Source organism: Notolepis coatsorum (genome assembly GCF_963971535.1).
Source record: "Notolepis coatsorum genome assembly, chromosome: 7".
NCBI classification, from domain to species: domain Eukaryota; kingdom Metazoa; phylum Chordata; class Actinopteri; order Aulopiformes; family Paralepididae; genus Notolepis; species Notolepis coatsorum.
Genome location: NC_140171.1, coordinates 88,677,677 through 88,696,366, shown reverse-complemented (window position 1 = coordinate 88,696,366; position 18,690 = coordinate 88,677,677). Strand labels below are relative to the sequence as shown.

General features: G+C 44.5%; 1 protein-coding gene across 1 annotated transcript in view; it reads right to left on the bottom strand.

Moving 5' to 3' along the window:
- The window catches only part of tpcn3 (two pore segment channel 3), a 144,562-nt gene extending 126,501 nt beyond the window's left edge, over positions 1 to 18,061 (bottom strand). The window contains exons 1-2 of the mRNA XM_084317981.1: positions 17,656 to 18,061; positions 8,812 to 8,894 (exon numbers count right to left, since the gene is read on the bottom strand). Coding sequence (XP_084174107.1) covers positions 8,812 to 8,894; positions 17,656 to 17,757 — 185 coding nt within the window. The 5' untranslated portion in view covers positions 17,758 to 18,061. The remainder of the gene's footprint in view (positions 1 to 8,811; positions 8,895 to 17,655) is intronic.
- Between the last annotated feature and the right edge of the window lie 629 nt (positions 18,062 to 18,690).

The following is an 18,690-nucleotide window of genomic DNA, read 5'->3' as shown; positions in this document are numbered from 1 at the left end:
CCCTGAAGTATCTATCTATCTACCCTCATTTTCAATGTCGTCGAGACTTAGACATTTCAATGCATACATTTTTTATAATAGTAATAAATAACAACTCTATCTATATAGCACCCTTCACCTTCACACATGGATTGCAGCCCAAATCAGCAGTCGACAGAATAAAAACAATGCATAAAATGCAGACATAATAGGTATGAAAGACAATAAAAGTAGTGAAACGTAGAACGTGCAGACATAAGAATAGGCATAAAATAAGTACAATAAGTACAGTGTTACTCGAAGGCATGTGAACCCCCCCGGAACAGCCAGTCCCCAAAACACCCCACACATCAATCCCTACGAACATCCCCATCCAAGACACACCCCCTGATTAAGCATGTCATGACCGAAGCAAAACACAAACAGCCCACGTGCCGCTCACACCGCCATGCACAGCAACGGGGATGCCACCCCTGCATGCACCGATGGCAATGTTATTGTTTTGGGTCTACCCCCCCACACACACCTTCTAAAAGGATATGAATAAATCAAATAGTAGGTATGATAACAGGATATAAATTAATCTAATAATAGGTATTGTGGCAGACCGGCTGGGAGGGTACTAAAAGGCTGTTATATCTCGGCCAAGGCACATGCCCATATTAGGCCAAGGTACTGGGGCACATGACATCAGCCCGATGCAGCGCACCGGTTCCAGACGCACACAGGACAGGTGAGCACAATCCAGACTGCGATTACTCACGCTAGAAAAGGAAGACCTAGTCAAAGAATATGGGGGACGAAACTATGGTGAAACCTGAGAGAGGAGGAAGGAGAGAAGTAAGTGGAAGTAGGCGAGTCAATCTATGAAAAAAAAGCACTTAACCCAAAAAAAAATTATACAAAAGGTTTTTCGATGGATTCCGATAGTATTGGGCGTGCTAAATAACATACTAAAAGTCGACCAAAATCGACCCCCCCGAAAGCCGCCATTTCCAAGATGGCGTCCCAGATGGCGGTGGAGATATTAAAATGGCTATATCTCAAATTGAGAATATGGTGCAAAGTATTTCTCAACTGATTCTGGTACCTCTGGGCATGTTCACTAACATACTAAATATCTAGGAAAATACACCTTCCAGAAAGGCTTAATTTTCAAGATGGCGTCCAAAATGGCGGCAGACCAAGCTTAAAATGGCTATATATCTCAATAGAAAAAAATATATAACTATGATTTTTCACTTGATTCTGGTACCTCTAGACATGCTTGTGAACATACTAAAAATCTAGGAAAATACACCTTCCGGAAAGGCATCATTTTCAAGATGGCGTCCAAACTGGCGCCCAGGAGCTTAAAATGACTATACAAATACAAATAGCTTACTAAAAAAGGTGTTTGCACTCTCCAGCTCTCAAGCTAGCATAGTTGAAGCCTTCTTTTTGACCATTATAGTTGTTATAGTTAGAGGTGTTTGCACTCTCCAGCTCCCAAACTACCATCGTTGAAGCCTTCTTTTTCTGAATCAGTTTATTTAAATTTTTTAGTTTCTGACCAAGTCCTGTGTTTGGGCATGTCTGGGCGTGTCTGACCTGGCAGTGTTATTTAAGCCCCAGTTTCATTCTAGTCTTTGACAGAGGTGTTTGCACTCTCAGCTCTCAAGCTAGCATAGTTGAAGCCTTCTTTTTGACCATTATAGTTGTTATAGTTAGAGGTGTTTGCACTCTCCAGCTCCCAAACTACCATAGTTGAAGCCTTCTTTTTCTGAATCAGTTTCTTTCTTTCTTTTCTGACCTAGTCCTGTGTTTGGGCATGCCTGGGCGTGTCTGGCCTGGCAGTGTTATTTAAGCCCCAGTTTCATCCTAGTCTTTGCCAGAGGTGTTTGCACTCTCCAGCTCTCAAGCTAGCATAGTTGAATCCTTCTTTTTGACCATTATCTGATTTCTAAAGTGATGAGTGAATTCAGTGCCCAGATCTGTCCCATTTGTAAATTGGAAGATGGAAGTGATTTTGTTGAGATTCGTCAGAAAGGTGCTGATGGGATCAATAAAGCTAGTGTTAAAAGAGGTGACACTGTTCATGTGACTGCTGGCATGAAAGTACATTCAGAATGCCGCAAAATGTACATACATAGCCGAGATATTGATTTACATTTACAGAGGAAACAGAGCGGTGAATCAAGTACCACTAATAAAAGGACTAGCAGGGCTGTACGCTAAGCTTTTTCACTAGGGGCACACTTGCCCCTAAATGAGAAATTTAGGGGCAAAAAATATTTTTTAGGGGCAAATTTTTAAATAACAATTTTACCATTATTTATATCGATTGTTTTTGATTTAAAAAAAGAAAGAAAATTATTTTATATAATTTTTTTTTAAATAAAATATATATATTATATAATCATACTTGTAGTTGTATTATCTGCGAGACATCGCCACCACGCAACAAGTCTAAATGCTCGCTATATGCAACCAGCTCCACTGTCTGTGTGTACTGAGTAGCCTCCAGCTACGGCCAGGATTCTCCGGAGCTGCAGCTGGGCCCTATACTGTAGCCTCCAGCTACGGCCAGGATTCTCCGGCGCTGCAGCTGGTCCCTATTGACTATATTCAGCGTGCCCTCAGCTCGAATACGCATCGACTCAGTGTTATAAGACATTGATATCAGGACGGAGCTATCTGAACTATTTAGTTTAATGGGACGTTTCGTTTTGAACAGTAAGCTAACGCAAGCTATCATGCACTACTAGACTTACTGGAGCATTTGTTGATAGCTATCAGTAGCTAGCCGGCTGGCAGGCTCACCGAGGTCCCAGTGTTTACAACAGCCACGGGTGCGAGAGGGCTGGAGGAGGAGCAGACGCCGCAGCTCTCTCCGTGTGTCTGAGTTCAGTTCAGTTCGGCTCACTATAGGAGGTCGAACGCGTCGAAAATATGAAGCAATACTAACTTTACTTTTCTTCATAGCTAAATCAGTCAGCCAGTCTATCAGAGTGAGTGCTCAGTCGATTGTTCCCGCTGATCATACCTGCTGAGTGCTCACTGCTCAGCTCGCGTGAGTGACGTCATCGCGTCATCACACGCCTTGGATAATTTGGGAGTGAAATGCGAATCCAAGGCTTGAAAGCACTACTCGCAAGCCCGCCCCCAGATAATATTTACCAATCGCAACGGCCAATTAAAGGGGCAATTCGCGATGATATCATCGCAGTGTACAGCCCTGACTAGTACTAGACAGTCTGAAGCTCTATTCAATAGCCAAACTGATTGCCTTTTCTGCGGCACAAATGTTCATGAAGGACGTGCCGACTACAGTTACGTGAAAACAGACAACTTTGCAAAGTCTATATTGCAAAGCTGTGATAAACGAAATGATGAGTGGTCATTCAAAGTCAAAGGTAGAATTGAATACTATAATAGTGATCTACATGCTGCAGACTGTGTGTATCATAATGCTTGTAGCACACATTTCCGGTGTGACCGTGATGTTCCCATGGAATTTCAGCCTGATTGTAATCCAAAGCGGAGAAGGTCTGGAAGGCCAAAGAATGAGGACCAAGAACAAGCCTTCTCAAAAATGTGTGCTTACTTTGAAACGAATGATGATGGACAGCTGACCGTTTCTGCAGGTGTAAAATGCAAGAGTATTTGTCTAAGGCCAATTCCATCCCATATAGTAATCAATACCTAAAAACATTGCTGATGCAACGATATGCAAATAGCATATTTATTGCAGAAGGAGATGGCTTGGATTGTATTGTTACAATAAGAGAGAAAACATCAGACACTCAGATCCACTCAGATCCTACTATAACAACACAAAACAAAACAGTGATGAAGAGTCTGAGAAGAGACACTTACTTGAAACAGCTGCAAAACTCATAAAAAGTGACATAATGACTAATGTTCCACCTGTTAATGAGTACCCGACTACAGAGACACTAAAACTACAGAATGCCCTTGATTATATTCCACAATCACTCCACATTGTGTTAAAAGCTTTGTTTGTCGGTAAAGAGACAGAGCAGAAAATTGCTAGTATTGACCACGCAATCATACAGGCAGTCCGACCACGAGCTGTGCTTGCCCCTTTGCAAATTGGCCTAGCAGTGCAAATGCACCACTTAAACCGGTCTCGGTTCATTGTAGATATGCTGAATAAGATGGGATTCTGCTCTTCCTATTCTGAACTGCAGAGGTTTGAAATGAATGCTGCAAATTGTACTGCACCAAACATGCTTGGTAAGGATATTGATGTGTTGAACACGACCGTCTTATTTGCTGCAGACAATGTAGATCATAATATTCTAACAATTGATGGGAAAGGGACATTTCATGGGATGGGCATGATAGCTGCCTTGACACCAGGACAGAAGACAGACCAAAGGATTCCGAGGTTCAGAATTAATGAACTGAATCTTGTGCAGAGGTCAAAAGTTGTGATAATAGATTTTGACTTTGCCAAACACTTTTGCAGAGACACCACATTTAAAGAACTTCCAAGACTCGCAGAATGTAACAAGATGGTTGATCTGCTTTGGGAGTTATTGTTTAATTTCAAACAGCCTGCACCTGGTTGGCAGGGGATGATGCACATTATTCATAAGGGAGATGAACATCCAGGGCAATCTTCAGTGAGATACTTACCAATGATAGACATGTACTCCGGAGACAAAACATGCATTCTGTCAACACTGGAGTTCATTTGTGGTCTGGCATCCAAACACCACCTTGCCCCAGTAGTTACATTTGACCAACCCCTATATTGGAAAGCAGCAGAGATAATCATAGATTCACCACAGTGCAGTCACCTCAAGTCCTTTGTCCTGCTCCTAGGAGGATTTCACACATTTATGAATTTGCTAGGAGCAATTGGTACACCGATGGACGGTACAGGACTTAAGGACATTCTAGGGGTAGTCTATGGGGAGAACTCAGTAGCCCATATGATGACAGGCAAATCAGTTCAGAGAGCATTCCGTGGCCATCTTCTGGTTGACAAATGTCTTAACCGCATGATAATATCAGAAATGGTAGATGATAGTCATGAATTTGCAGCAATGGTTGAACAGTCTGAAGCAATGTATACCTCAATAGTTAAGGGTGAAATGCCATTGGAAACAGTGTTCACATCAGAGACCCTCATTACAATAAATGAAGAGCTGGGAAAAAGGAAGATGGAACTGTGTGCTAGATCCAAAACTAGTCAGTTGTGGCTAAATTACCAACACATGTTAGAAGTTGCTAGGTCACTGATAACAGCAGATCGCACAGGTTCCTGGCTTTTGCACCTACGCGCTGTTTCTGAATGCATGCCGATATTCGCTGCGGCTGGGCATTACAATTACTTGAAATCGGCACACTTTTATGTCCAAGAGATGAGTCAGCTTCACATCAACCACCCAGATGTCTTCAGACAATTTGAAAAGGGTTTTCATGTTATCCGTCGCAGCAGCCAATCATGGGCAGGCCTCAGCTCAGATCTTGTAAACGAAACAACATTGATGAGGTCATTGACTACAGGAGGGATGACACATGGAAGTGGAATGGCCGACAATCAGAGATCCCTTTGGACAATGTCAAAGGGCATAACATCAGAGTATAACACCGCAATGCAGGAGTTCTCAAACCAGACATACACAACATCAGAACAGCACAAGGATTCAACAGAGGCAAGGATGAAAAGGGATGCTGCTGACCTGGAGAAGATCACTTCAAAACTTGCTATATGTTCACCTTTCTCTCCAGACTCTTCTTTAAGGAATGTTGTTACAGGTGTTGTCGCTGAGGATGGAGTGAACGTGCATGATTATGACTCTGTTGGACGCAACATCATGCACAAAATGATCGGACAGCCGGCATTCACATTTTCATTTAGTAGAAAGGATAAAGCCATAACCCTTGGACAAAAATCGTCTATCAAGGTTGCTCCTGATCGAATCATTGATTCTGCACTTCTTTTTCAACGTTTCCTTATTGTCTCCCAAACTGGAGAGCTGTCATTGGAGGAGGTTATGCGTTACGAACTCAGTCCTTTCCCTCCTGCCCTCTTTGAAGCCGGAAACGTCTTCCGCAAAGCTGATAAACCACAACTAGCGCACGCGATCTGTGATCATGCAAGTGATGCAATCCTAGATTCTGTACCAGAAACGGAGCATTATGTTCTTGATGGTGGTTCACTCCTTCACTGAATACAATGGAAGCACGGACAAAGCTATGGTAAAATTGCACAGTCATATGCAGACTTCACCATCCAACATTATGGCTCAGCTACAACCATTGTGTTTGATGGCTATGAGGATGGGCCATCCATTAAAGACAACACACATCAAAGAAGAGGATACAATATTCATCCCATTGTCAACTGCACTGCTGAGACAGAGTTCTCAGGTAAGAAGGAGGAGTTCCTGTCAAGAGATCTGAATAAACAGAAACTGATCCACATGATAAGTGATGAACTGAAAGAACGGGATTGCACTGTGGTCAATTCACTTGGAGATGCTGATGTAGACATAGTAAGGGCCGCAGTGGGATCATCTCTTCTTCACACCACGACGCTGATTGGAGAAGATACTGATCTCCTCGTCTTACTTCTTTACTATGCACAGAGAGATAGCAAGGGCCTTTATTTCAGATCAGACAAGTCGAAAGCTGATGGCAGTTTTAAAGTGTACGCCATAAACCATTTGAAAGAAGTACTCGGACAGGATGTGTGTTCTCAGTTGCTGTTCATCCATGCTGTGACTGGCTGTGACAACATCTTCGGAGTTGGCAAAAAGACAGCGTTCCAAAAACTTGTAAAAGGGGATCCTGTCCTTCAGGCTTGTGCCAATGCATTCACTGTACCAAACCAGACAACAGATGTGATCGATGACCTTGGGTGCCAAGCAATGGCTGTCTTTTTTGGTGGAAAGTGCACAGATTCGCTTGCAAAAATGAGATAACATTTTCAGCAAGAAGGTTGTCTCAGCTTCATCAACGGTAACGCCTGAACGACTACCACCAACTGAATCTGCTACCAAATTCCACTGTCGTAGAGCATACTACCAGGTCATGGTCTGGATGGGAACAGATGATGGTATAGATGCTCTAGACTGGGGCTGGAACCTGCAGGACAATAGATTTGTCCCACTCATGTCAACAATGAATGCTGCTCCAGACAGTCTCTTGAAGGTCATTCATTGTAACTGTACCACTGCCTGCAAGACACTTCGCTGCTCATGCAGAAAATATGGACTACCTTGTACTACTGTCTGTGGACCATGTCAACTTCATGAATGTGACAATCCACATAACAAGTTTCTCCCAGAGGATCCTGAAGATGATGATGAGTAGGCCTAAAGACCACAATAAGTGGGTCATTTATTTTGTGTTCAACACCAAAGCCAGCTTTCTAGGTTGAATATAATAACCAATTTAAATTTTAGCCAAAATAAGCTACAGGCAGCCATTTTGATGATGCAAATGATGCATTCCTAGCAGATATATTTAGCTAGATATTTTGCTCGTTATTAATGTATAGAGGTGCCAGAATCAGTTTATAAATCCTTTAGAAATGTTTTCCCATTTGAGATACAGGCATTCTAAGCTCCCAGTCGTCATTTTGGACACCATTTTGAAAATTAAGCCTATTCGGAAGGTGTATTTCCCTAAAACTTTAGTATGTTCCTAAGTATGTCTAGGGGTACTTGGGGTACCAGAATCAAATGACAAAATCATTTATATAATTTTTATATTGACATATATATAGCCATTTTAAGCTTGGCCAGCCGCAATTTTGGACGCCATCTTGAAAATGAAGCCTTTCTGGAAGGTGTATTTTCCTAGATTTTTAGTATGTTAGTGAGCATGCCCAGAGGTACCAGAATCAGTTGAGAAATCCTTTGCACCATTTTCTTAATTTGAGATACTGTATAGCCATTTTAATCGCCCCGGCGCCATCTGGGACGCCATCGTGGAAATGACGGCTTTCGGAGGGGTCGATTTTGGTCGACTTTTAGTATGTTATTTAGCACGCCCAATACTACCAGAATCCATTGAAAAACCTTTTGTATGAATTTTTTTGGGGTTAAACCATATATTGACTCGCCTAAAGAGGAGAGAGAGAGAAGAGGAAGTGATTGCTGTATGCGTAGCCAATGCTGTGTATGACTGTTTTTGGAAGGAGATCCCCGCTGTGTGCCCGACCCTTCGACTGTTTGAGAGCCCGGTTTGGTACCGACCCCCGCTTGCCCGACGTCTCTTCTCCCAGATCAGCTCCTCAACGTATGAGAACCGACCTCCGTGTACCGACCCCCGCCAACAACGATTCTCTTGGATAATGGACTGCCTGACACTTACACTTACCTCTTACTCCCCCCTAAACAGCATTAAAATATCTGTTAAACTTGCTTCTACTTTGTGTTGTGCGCAGTTTATTCATTCCAATCTGGTGACAGCTCATTAAACCCCCCCCCCCCTCCCGAATCTGTCACAGTATGACAACAGGATACGAATGAATCAAATAATAGTGTGATAACAGGAGATTGGAAGCAAGTATCCAGAATTGCTTGGATGAACAGATTTCATCTGAATGAATAATTGGATGTTCCAGTAATTCACACAGTGGTGGCTTATAGGTTTGAGGCAATTAACATGGACCACAGTTCAGAGAATTACATGTCAACATCTGCTCTTGCCAGGCTAGGAGGTCTGAATGATTTCAATCCAGGTGGCTGCCATCTTTGTGAACCTGCACCTCTACTGATGCCAATTGACAAGTGGAGAGGTAACTGTTCTACTATACGTGATGTACTCCAGAGGTGTAGTGCTTTCAACACACGCATGGATCCATACCTCACCGCTTGGGGCGTAGTGTTGAAGAAGATGTTCCTGTTGTACTGAGCGTCTGACACGTAGACAGAGGCGAGGTCAAAGTCCTGAAACGAGACAAGAGGCAAGGAAATATCGTCAGAATCTCATTGTTGAAGCATCGTCTAGTACAGCGGGACCCAAAGTGGGGTCGCGGGTAGGTGACATTGGCAAAAAAAAAGATTATCCGATCGAGTTTTCCACTCGGCAGCCGTGTGTATTTGCCATGTCTCGCCCCTTCATCAACGGAGGCCGACACAAAGTATTCCAATACACATCTCACTACATCCTGCGCATGTATAATCGTGGGAGGGATTGATTGATCGATTGAAAACTTTATTAACAGATTGCAGAATGGGTACAATACAGCACAGCTCAATACACACAATTGTTAAGGGGATGCAGTGGATGGTTCGGTGGGTGGGGTGGGGGGGCGGGGGGGTGGGGGTTGGACAGGAGGGGTGGGGGGGGAACACTGTACAACTGTACAAGCAAAACTGTACATTGGAATATTGACAACCATACTTGGTCATTTACTGTACATTGGAGGGGGTTGGGTTAGGACATTTACATGGGCCAGTTTGGAATTGCAGTCTCCCGTAGGTGTTTTTTTGAGAGTGTTTTTGAAAGTGGGTAGTGATTCACATTCCTTTACAGCTTTGGGTAGGGCGTTCCACATTGATGTGGCATAATTGCGAAACGTGTTTAGTCCCTTGTTTGAGCCGAATCTGGGTTTAACATGATTTGTGGAGCTCCCTCTGGTGTTGTGATCGTGGTATTCACTGATCTTTTGGAAGTATTTTGACATGTACATGGGTACCTTGGTCGTGTAGTGTATCTTGTAGACCAGGCCCATTGCAAGTTACTGTACTCTGTCGTCTACTCTAAGCCATCCTAGGTTGTCAAAGTGGGCAGGGGTGAGGTGGGTTCTAGGAGTAAGGTCAAGCAGTAGTCTGACCAGTTTGTTTTGAGATGTTTGTCATTTTGTTTTTAGCGCCTTTGAGGTGCTTTGGTACCATGAGGTGCAAGCATAGTCGTAGTACCCTTGGATGAGTGCTCCTGCCAGAGTCCTCAGGGTGTTCTTGTTTACCAGAGAGGAGATCCGGTACAAGAATCGAGTTCGTTGGTTGACTTTTTTTATTACATTGGATGCCATTTTGTCACAGGAAAGATTAGCCTCTAGGATGGAGCCCAGGTAGATAATTTCATCTTTCCTTGTGACAATATTGTCACCCACTGTAACTGAGAAGCCGTCGGTCTTGCTGAGTTTGTTATTTGAACCGAAGAGAATGGACTCTGTTTTGCCCATGTGTATTGCCCATGTGTAATAATAGTTTGTTATCAGCGAGCCATATGCAGATTTTGCCTAGTTCCGAGCTGAGTTTTTTTTCAACCTGTAACTTGTTCTAGTCAGAGACCAGCAGGGCTGAGTCGTCTGCGAACAAGAACAAGTTGCAGTCACAAGGGGCCGGGGGTCTGGTCTTTTGTGTGTAACCTGGACTTGCAATGGATAGGTTTGTTGTCAGAAGCGGTGCCGGTTGGTTGTGATGAAACGGGCTCTGCACATAGCCACCTCACTTCAGTGTGGTATAGCAGCTGGTTATCTCGAGGCAGAGTATTAAATCACCTTTTTTAACTCAGAGAAGCGCAGATTTTCCTTGCAGACAAAAACAACCCATTGGCAGAAAAATGTGCTGATAATGATGAGCTGGATTACGAAACTCCGTTAGTGACACTCCAGGTTAATCAGCAGAGATGTTGGGGTAATTAGTAGGGATGTCCGATATTATCGGCCGACCGATATTATCGGCCGATATCGGCAGTAAAATGTGATATCGGAAAATATCGGTATCGGTTTAAAAAAAATTAAAAACAATAACAATATTTGTTATATATATATCCAGTGAAATTATTAGTTACCTGAAATTATTCCGTTTTTTGGGGTGGGAAACCCTGCATATATCGGTATCGGTTTATATCGGTTGATATCGGTATCGGAAATTAAGAGTTGGACAATATCGGAATATCGGTATCGGTAAAAAAGCCAATATCGAGCATCCCTAGTAATTAGTCTTTCGTGTGACGAGCTACTGAAAGTTCAGTGGACAGGCCCTCAAAGTTCTGGATATCAGTCCGGAATGAGTACCCAGTGTTGTGTAATGCTGCGCTGAGAAAGCTTGTCCCCTTCTCATCAACATACCTCTGTGAGGCCGGATTTTCAGAGTAGAAGCGGATCTCCGCCAAAGCGCACGTGAGCGCATTTTCTTTTCATGTTCGGGCAACATATTTTGGCTAAATATGCCTCGTTTTATAAATGTGTATACAGAAACAATTCCATTGATTTTGTTGATATATGAATTAATTTCATTGATAACATAGTGCTGTAATACAATTTTCTAATAAATATGCATGATCAAGTTCAACAACGTGTGCTTTTATTTTGATATTCCTTATTTCCATGTTGAAATTACGCGATACATTAACACTTTGATTGCCCAACCCGAGTTTTCTCTGGCTAACCCCCCGCGGGTTGAATGCCCACTCACGAGAATTCTCGTATTTTCTCGTTTTTATTTTCATGAAATCATATTTCATCAACAGAGTCTACCGTTGGAAATTCAGCCACTCCAGGCGCTCAGATGTGAAAAAAGCGCCCCCTATCGTCTCCCAGATGGTAATTCACCCTTTTGGATTGAACTCAATGAAAATGAATGAGAAAAAAAATCCCTGACTCCACATTTTACTTCTCACTCACGCAGCCGGGGTCGATCAGCTCCACTAGTGAGCCTCAGAGCAGCGGGGATTATGTGTTTTTACAGTATACATGGTGAATCAATAAAAGGATTGATTTTTTCGAATGGCGATCAGGAATTGGAATAATCCATTTGGATACCATCTGATCTCAGGTAAGGAATCTATGTTACCAGTCTTAGGATAATCAGACTCGTTTTCACGGAGATATAAGCTTTTATGTGATATGGCTGATTGACTGAGAGCGGTCAGGAAATAGGAGAATCGATTTTCAGCTCGCGGCCAGAGCGTGCGTGCGTGCACATGTACTATCGATAATCTAGCGTTTATTTGAGGGCGATTCATAAATAGGCCGAAAAATTACAACGTTCTAGAATATTCCAATAAAGGGCGATTATCATGGAATGTCTTCATTTTTCCATGAAAACGAGTGCTTTTCAAAATGCTAGAAAACGGAAATGAAGCGATAAAAAAACAATCTGCTACGACAATGTTGACTGGAAAATGAGTCTTTGATAAGCGATGGGCAGATTGGACACATAGCCATAATTTAAAACATAGATTAGGCGATATTAACGTTAACATTGAAGTGGTGCTGGGCATTCAAGGAGGTAAAAAGGATTTTAAGCTTGGGCAGTGAAAGTGTTATGTGTGGGGTTGCCAAAAAACAATCCTAAATAAAATGGGGTTGTGGTGTAAAAAGGTTTGAGAACCCCTGGTCTAGTAGAACAAAGACGGGATGAGGAGCACAGGACAGGAATTAATTGCCTTTGATCAAACGGGGCTCCAAATGCAAAGAGGTTTATCTTTGAGTGCGATTAGGGGCTTTCTCTGTCTCTGAACAGATGTTGGGTTGCCTGTCCTATGCAAAATGGAGCTACTTCACCTGCCGGCTGAAGCCTCCCAACTGACTGAGCGACCTTTCAAATTAGTGGAGAACATAGTTCCATCCCCGACCGCCAAGAACCTACATGTGGTCCTGGACGACCGGCTGTGCTTCTCTGCTCACATCGCCTCAACACCCAGAACCTGTGAGACTCCCAGCAGGCTAACATTAGATTATCTCACGTTCGTTATTAAGTAAAAACAAAATCATATGTTAATGTGGAAGGGGGGGGGGGGTTAGATTAGTATTTGAATAGTTCCCACTTCCCAGTGACTATTGAATAGCAATTTCGTGACTTCTGCCCATCCCTAGTCCGATATATACGCTGTATGCTACAGCTTGAATCAATAATGATACTACTCTGATGGTACTGTAAAGCATTTAATACGGTTGCTCTTACAAAGATGATCTAGTATTGGTTTGAGGCATGCGATTGGTTTCAGAACTACAGAGTAAATTTCGCAGAGTACATTTTACTCAAACAGAGTACATTTTACTCAAACTGAGTCAGTTTGAGGAAAATGTACTCAGTTTGAGTAAAATGTACTCTGCGAAATTTACTGTGTATTTGTTTGAGAGGTGACAGTGTGTGAAGTCGGGAAATGCCCAGTCTGAATTTGTGTCAATAACAAAAGGTGTGCCACAAGGTAAAATTTTGGGCCCAGTCCTCTTCCATTCATATCAATGATATTGTTTTTGAATGGTTGTCAAGCTCATCTTTGTGTGTACTGCTGATTCTGTACAACTGGCTGTTGAAAACTTGCAATCTTCCTTTAATTCTTTAAGATTAAGAGCTTGTTAATCTTAAATTGGTGCTTAATGCAAGTAAAACAAAGGCCATGCCGTTTGCTAGAGCTAGAAATAAAGAATTTAGTGGTTTACTGTATATCCACTGTGAGCGGTTCTAGCATTGAGAGAGTCACTGAGTATAAACATCTTGGCATCTGGCTCGATGAGAAATCTACATTGAAATACCATATAGACAACCTTGTCAGCAAGCTGCAACAAGCTGAGTCTTGTACAGAAACATAATTAGCTTTCCTTTGATTAGTAGTTGTTATTCACAATCATACAGGCTACAAGTGGGGGAACCACCATGTAATGATGTTGTATATCAAATCATGTTTAAAATAGAATATGATGAAACACTTTGAATGTCATCTCAGAATGTATTCCTTGTTTGACACTCGTGAATTTGACATGTAAATGGCAGAATGGCTGCATTAGATAGAACTTTTATCCAAAGCGCTTTACAATTTGTTCCTCACCCATTCACTCACACACCAACAGCAGAGGGAACGTTAGGTTATGGCTATAACCAAGTTCTGTTAGTTAGGGGCGACGCTTGGCATCACCTTACTGCATGGCATCACCTTACTGCACTATCTCGCGTACGTGCATGCGCACTGAATAAATTCCACAAATGTACCTTTAATACCAGTATTAGTCTGACCACACCCCTCATCAGCTTACCTTCATAAGCAGGTGTGTGGTCACCTGCTCTCCTCCTTCCCAAGCTTTCACCACAAGGTGAGGTCAAGGGCTGCAGCGGCCGTCTGATGCCAAGCGTCGCCCCTAACTAACAGAACTTGGTTATAGCCATAACCTAACGTTCTGTTTCGTTAAGGGGCTCAGCTTGACATCACCTTACTGCACAAGGGAGGCCAAGCGGAGCCGCTGGCTGACAAATACACCCCGCTGACAGCCCCCCACAACCATCAGAACAGGGAGGGCCGAGCCCCCCCGACCCCCCCTAATGGAGGGTATCCCCCCTATTAGGGGCTTCACGGGAAGGCGACGGACCCGACCGTGCGAAGAGGCACTCAAGCAACTCAACGCACAGGGTGAGCAGACCGTGGCTTGACCCCACGACTACACACACGCACAACCCGCATGCCACCCGGGAACGAACGGAAGAACAACCTCGTTACTGCCCCCAGAATCACAGGGTCAAGGGCAAACCCAACCCTGTGGCAAGGCCGTAGCAGCGGAGCGCGAAGGAAGACCCAGACCCACCAAAAGGACTGGACTCCCTGGAATGGGGGCCCGGAGAAGTCCATGATGCCAGCATCAAGACCCCACCAGGGGGCACCTAGTGACCCCGCCCCCCACATCGTCAGCGTATCCGGACAAAAGGCCCCTCAGCCGAGCGGGCCCTGTCCTCCCCAACAGCACACCGCCTGGAACACAAGCCCTGCAACAGGCAGACAGCATGGTCATAACACACAAGAGGTAACCAACGGAAGCAGGCAGTGCACCGGGGAAAGACCAGGCAACAGGCTGTCAACCCAAGCCTGGAAAACTGCGGACGAGGCAGGCGCCAGAAAGGACAGCTGAAAACAGCCGCCCCGGCGGAAGGGGCGTATGCTGGCGTTGTCGCATAACCAAGCTTTCAAACAGCACGTCAGAAGTGGGATCCGTATAGGGGTTCCCACACCATATCCGGACAGAGGAGCGCGGCCATCGGATTGTCAAGCCGAGGCACGCCCTCCCCCATACCTTTGACTAACCCTGACACCCGCGTAACTGGTACGTAGGCGGGAGTTTGTCCCATGATGTTGGACACCGCCTGACCCCGACGAACATAGGCCCCCATCAATGGGAAAAATGGGTAGACAACGTCCACCCCTCTCACTGGGGGACGCTGCCAGGGATGGCCTATGAGGTCATCAGGGACAGGTGCAGGCAATGGCAGCGGCAGCGGCACACCGTTTGCGGTGGCGGCTACCGCCATGAGCTCGGGAAACAAGGCCCGCAGTTCCCCCTGCGAACCTTCCTCCACCGACCCCGCATCCCTCGCATACAGCAGGCTGCGACTGGTCAAGGAGCCACAATCCGATGCGGCCGACAGTAGGGCATCCTGCTGATGAGGCCAAGGTGGTTCCTCGACATCCTCGAACAAGGCGCCCCATGGAGCCATTTCTCCCCCCTCCGGGGTCTCCGGAGGAGGGATACTCTCCTCCACGGGACCATCATACAAGAATCCGTCCGCCTCCTCCATGAAGTCCTCAGTTTCCATCAGAAATCCAGAGTCGGACGCATCCTCGCTGGTCTCCAGCAATTCCCCAAACCCAGGCCGTTCGCGTCTGCACGCCACCATCTTGCGACGCGAGCGAGCAGACGCAAAAAGTTTTCGTCGCAAATCCTCCGGCTCCAAAACAATCCCCCGTTCATCAACGGGCGATTCCCCAGAACCAGAGGAACCAGAGTCGAGATCAGGCCATCGCCGGAGCGACGGCACCGAACCCTCGGCTCGTCGGTGAGGAAAACTATCCACCGGCAGTCTCCCGGGCTGGGTCGGCAACCACGAGAGTGGCAACAGCCCAGCACCGAGGCGCACGACGGAGGCGGGAATGGAGAACCGGTGGTGAAGAGTAGGTCTAGTGGGTCTACTCTCCGCGGAATACATTATGACCCAAACCTTTTCTTATACAACAAAGTGAGAGAAGAAAAGGTTAAGCACAATGTAAACCAGTCACAACTCTTTTCAACTAACAAACACGTCAAGTGGGGTACTACCGAGGCACTTTCCTTGTGGTGAAAGCGAGAAGGAGGAGAGCAGGTGACCACACACCTGCTTATGAAGGTAAGCTGATGAGGGGTGTGGTCAGACTAATACTGGTATTAAAGGTACATTTGTGGAATTTATTCAGTGCGCGTGCACGTACGCGAGATAGTGCAGTAAGGTGATGCCAAGCTGAGCCCCTTAACGAAACAGAACCATGCAAGGTGCCAAACTGCTAATCGGGAGCAGTTAGGGGTTAAGTGTCTTGCTCAAGGACACTTCGACATGATGCACTTCGAATTAACAATTTGTATATAAACATATTATTTTCCCACCAGATTGTTTAATAAACTACTGAAATTGGCATAGCAGCATCTCTACACCTTTACCCTCATTGAGATGCAAGGATCTATGTCACAAATTGGCAACAAGAACCAGTGTTGTAGGACTCGAGTCCAGGACTGATTTTCAGGACTCGTGACTCGACTTGAGCACTGATGACGTGCAGACGAGGACTTGCACGTGTTAATTGATAGTTTTTTTTTTTTTAATCATTAGGCATAAGATATTGATGGCTAGTGCATTTGTTTGGCTATTGTGTCACAAAGTAAATAAACTCCCTTTGAAACCAGTGTCATTTATGTTTAATGTAGACCTTTTATTTGTATGTCTGCTCTTTGACTGCCAGAGTGGAGTGGACTCAACCTTGATGACTTGGACTCGGACTAGGGTAATGGGGACTCGACTCAGGCTCTTCTTTGGTGATTCGGACTTGGACTCGAACACTGGGGACTTGAGACTCGACTCCGACTCGAGATTTAGTGACTCGACTACAACACTGACAAGGACCCATTGATATTTACCAGGAATTCCAAATCAGCAGCTTATATTCTTTCAAGACATGTAAAATACTTATTCAGCTTTCTGTGTAGCTGAAGCTAAAATGTGTCAAGTTACCACATACTGGACAAAGAGAGGTTCGACCAATTAGTGACATCACACAACTCAAGAGTGCAGGGAAGTACAGAGAAGCCCTCTCCAGGGGAAGAATTAGCCCCTTACGTGACTGCGAGCGAGCCTGGGTCTCTACCGCTCGCTCGCAGTCACGTAAGGGGCTAGGGAAGAATGTGAAAAAGATGCTCTGGTGAAGTTCTGCACAAAGCACAAATAACAATATAGTCAAAGTCAGTCTGCATCCAAGAGGAGGTAACCATAAAGAAACATGTTTATGAATGGAGGGGATCTTTTAGGCAAATAAAACAAAGAAAAAACATAAAAAATACAAATCATATTATTAATAACAGGATAATGTTGTTTGTTGTATTTATGTTGTTGTTGTTTCTATCAAAATAATCAAACTGTATTTGGTGCTCTCAAGAAGAGCAAACCCTTGTTCAAAGTGGACTAATAACACGTCCACAGGAGCAATCAGTGTAGCCTACTACTCTAGTATGGTCACAGCCCAAGATGCATTTAGTAGGTGCTTCAAACAGCTGTGCAAGCAAAGGTTGCCTACAACTTCAAGGGCGGTTTCATATTTCTCAACATTACATTAGGCTACAATCTTATTTTGTTTTATTTCGATAATCATGATACATGGGCTGCTTTTTGTTTCTATGCCTGCACCAAATGTAACGGCGACAAAGTGATAACGTCAGCAATAGATAGAGCGTATTGTATCACTTACATCTTTAGTTTTTTCAGTACTCGCAGTCGCACCGTTAGACATGCCTTTTCCATTTCCCGAAGCCTCCTCTGGAATGTGTTCGGTCTTTGCTGCCTCAGACATCGTTGCGCGCTTCTAAACTTTTTACCATGTCAGTTTTCCAACCTCTTTAGTATATCTTCGCCCTGCGTGCAGGGTATCCCGTGCTGGAATTGGGGAGTCGTCTCCAAACTATTTTCTTCTAAGTTTTTTGTGTCCACCGTCTTGAAGATTTACACGCATTCTTGGAAATTGACAGCGTCAGCATGCCTCTCCATTGCGTCTGTGTCTAAGGGTGGAGAAGACTCGTTTTGCTCTGGATGTGGGTGAACTTCATCATAGTTTATATACCACGACTTTTGATCGTCCGTCATGTGACACAATACAGCCTAGCGGAAATAGCTGCAGCTGAGCAGGACTGGAAGGAAGCACCATGACCTCAGTTGGCAGAAAACGAGGAGGATATTTTCGATGAGGAGGAGGCTTCCAACAGAGACTTGTACGGAGAGGGGGAGTTTCGTTGAGAAAAAGTATTTTTCAACAACTGAGAATAATTTCGTTTCGTCCAAAGTATTTCTCTGGTCTGCATCCCCTTAACAATTGTGTGTATTGAGCTGTACTGTATTGTACCCATTCTGCAATCTGTTAATAAAATTTTCAATCAATCAATCAATCAAACCTCGGTGTTCTCTTTGCGTCACAGCTTCAATTAATAGGCCAATTACGGTGTTACAGTTACAAACATCTCAAAACAAACTGGTCAGACTACTGCTTGACCTTACTCCTAGAACCCACCTCACCCCTGCCCACTTTGACAACCTAGGATGGCTTAGAGTAGACGACAGAGTACAGCAACTTGCAATGGGCCTGGTCTACAACAGTGGTTCCCAAAGTCGGGGTTGCGACCAAAAGGAGGGTCGCGAGCCGCCGCGGGTGGGTCGCCAGATGATTAAAAAAAGAAATAAAAAATCTGTCAGGCCACTGAACTTAGAAGCAGGCCAGGACAGTGTTTCTAGT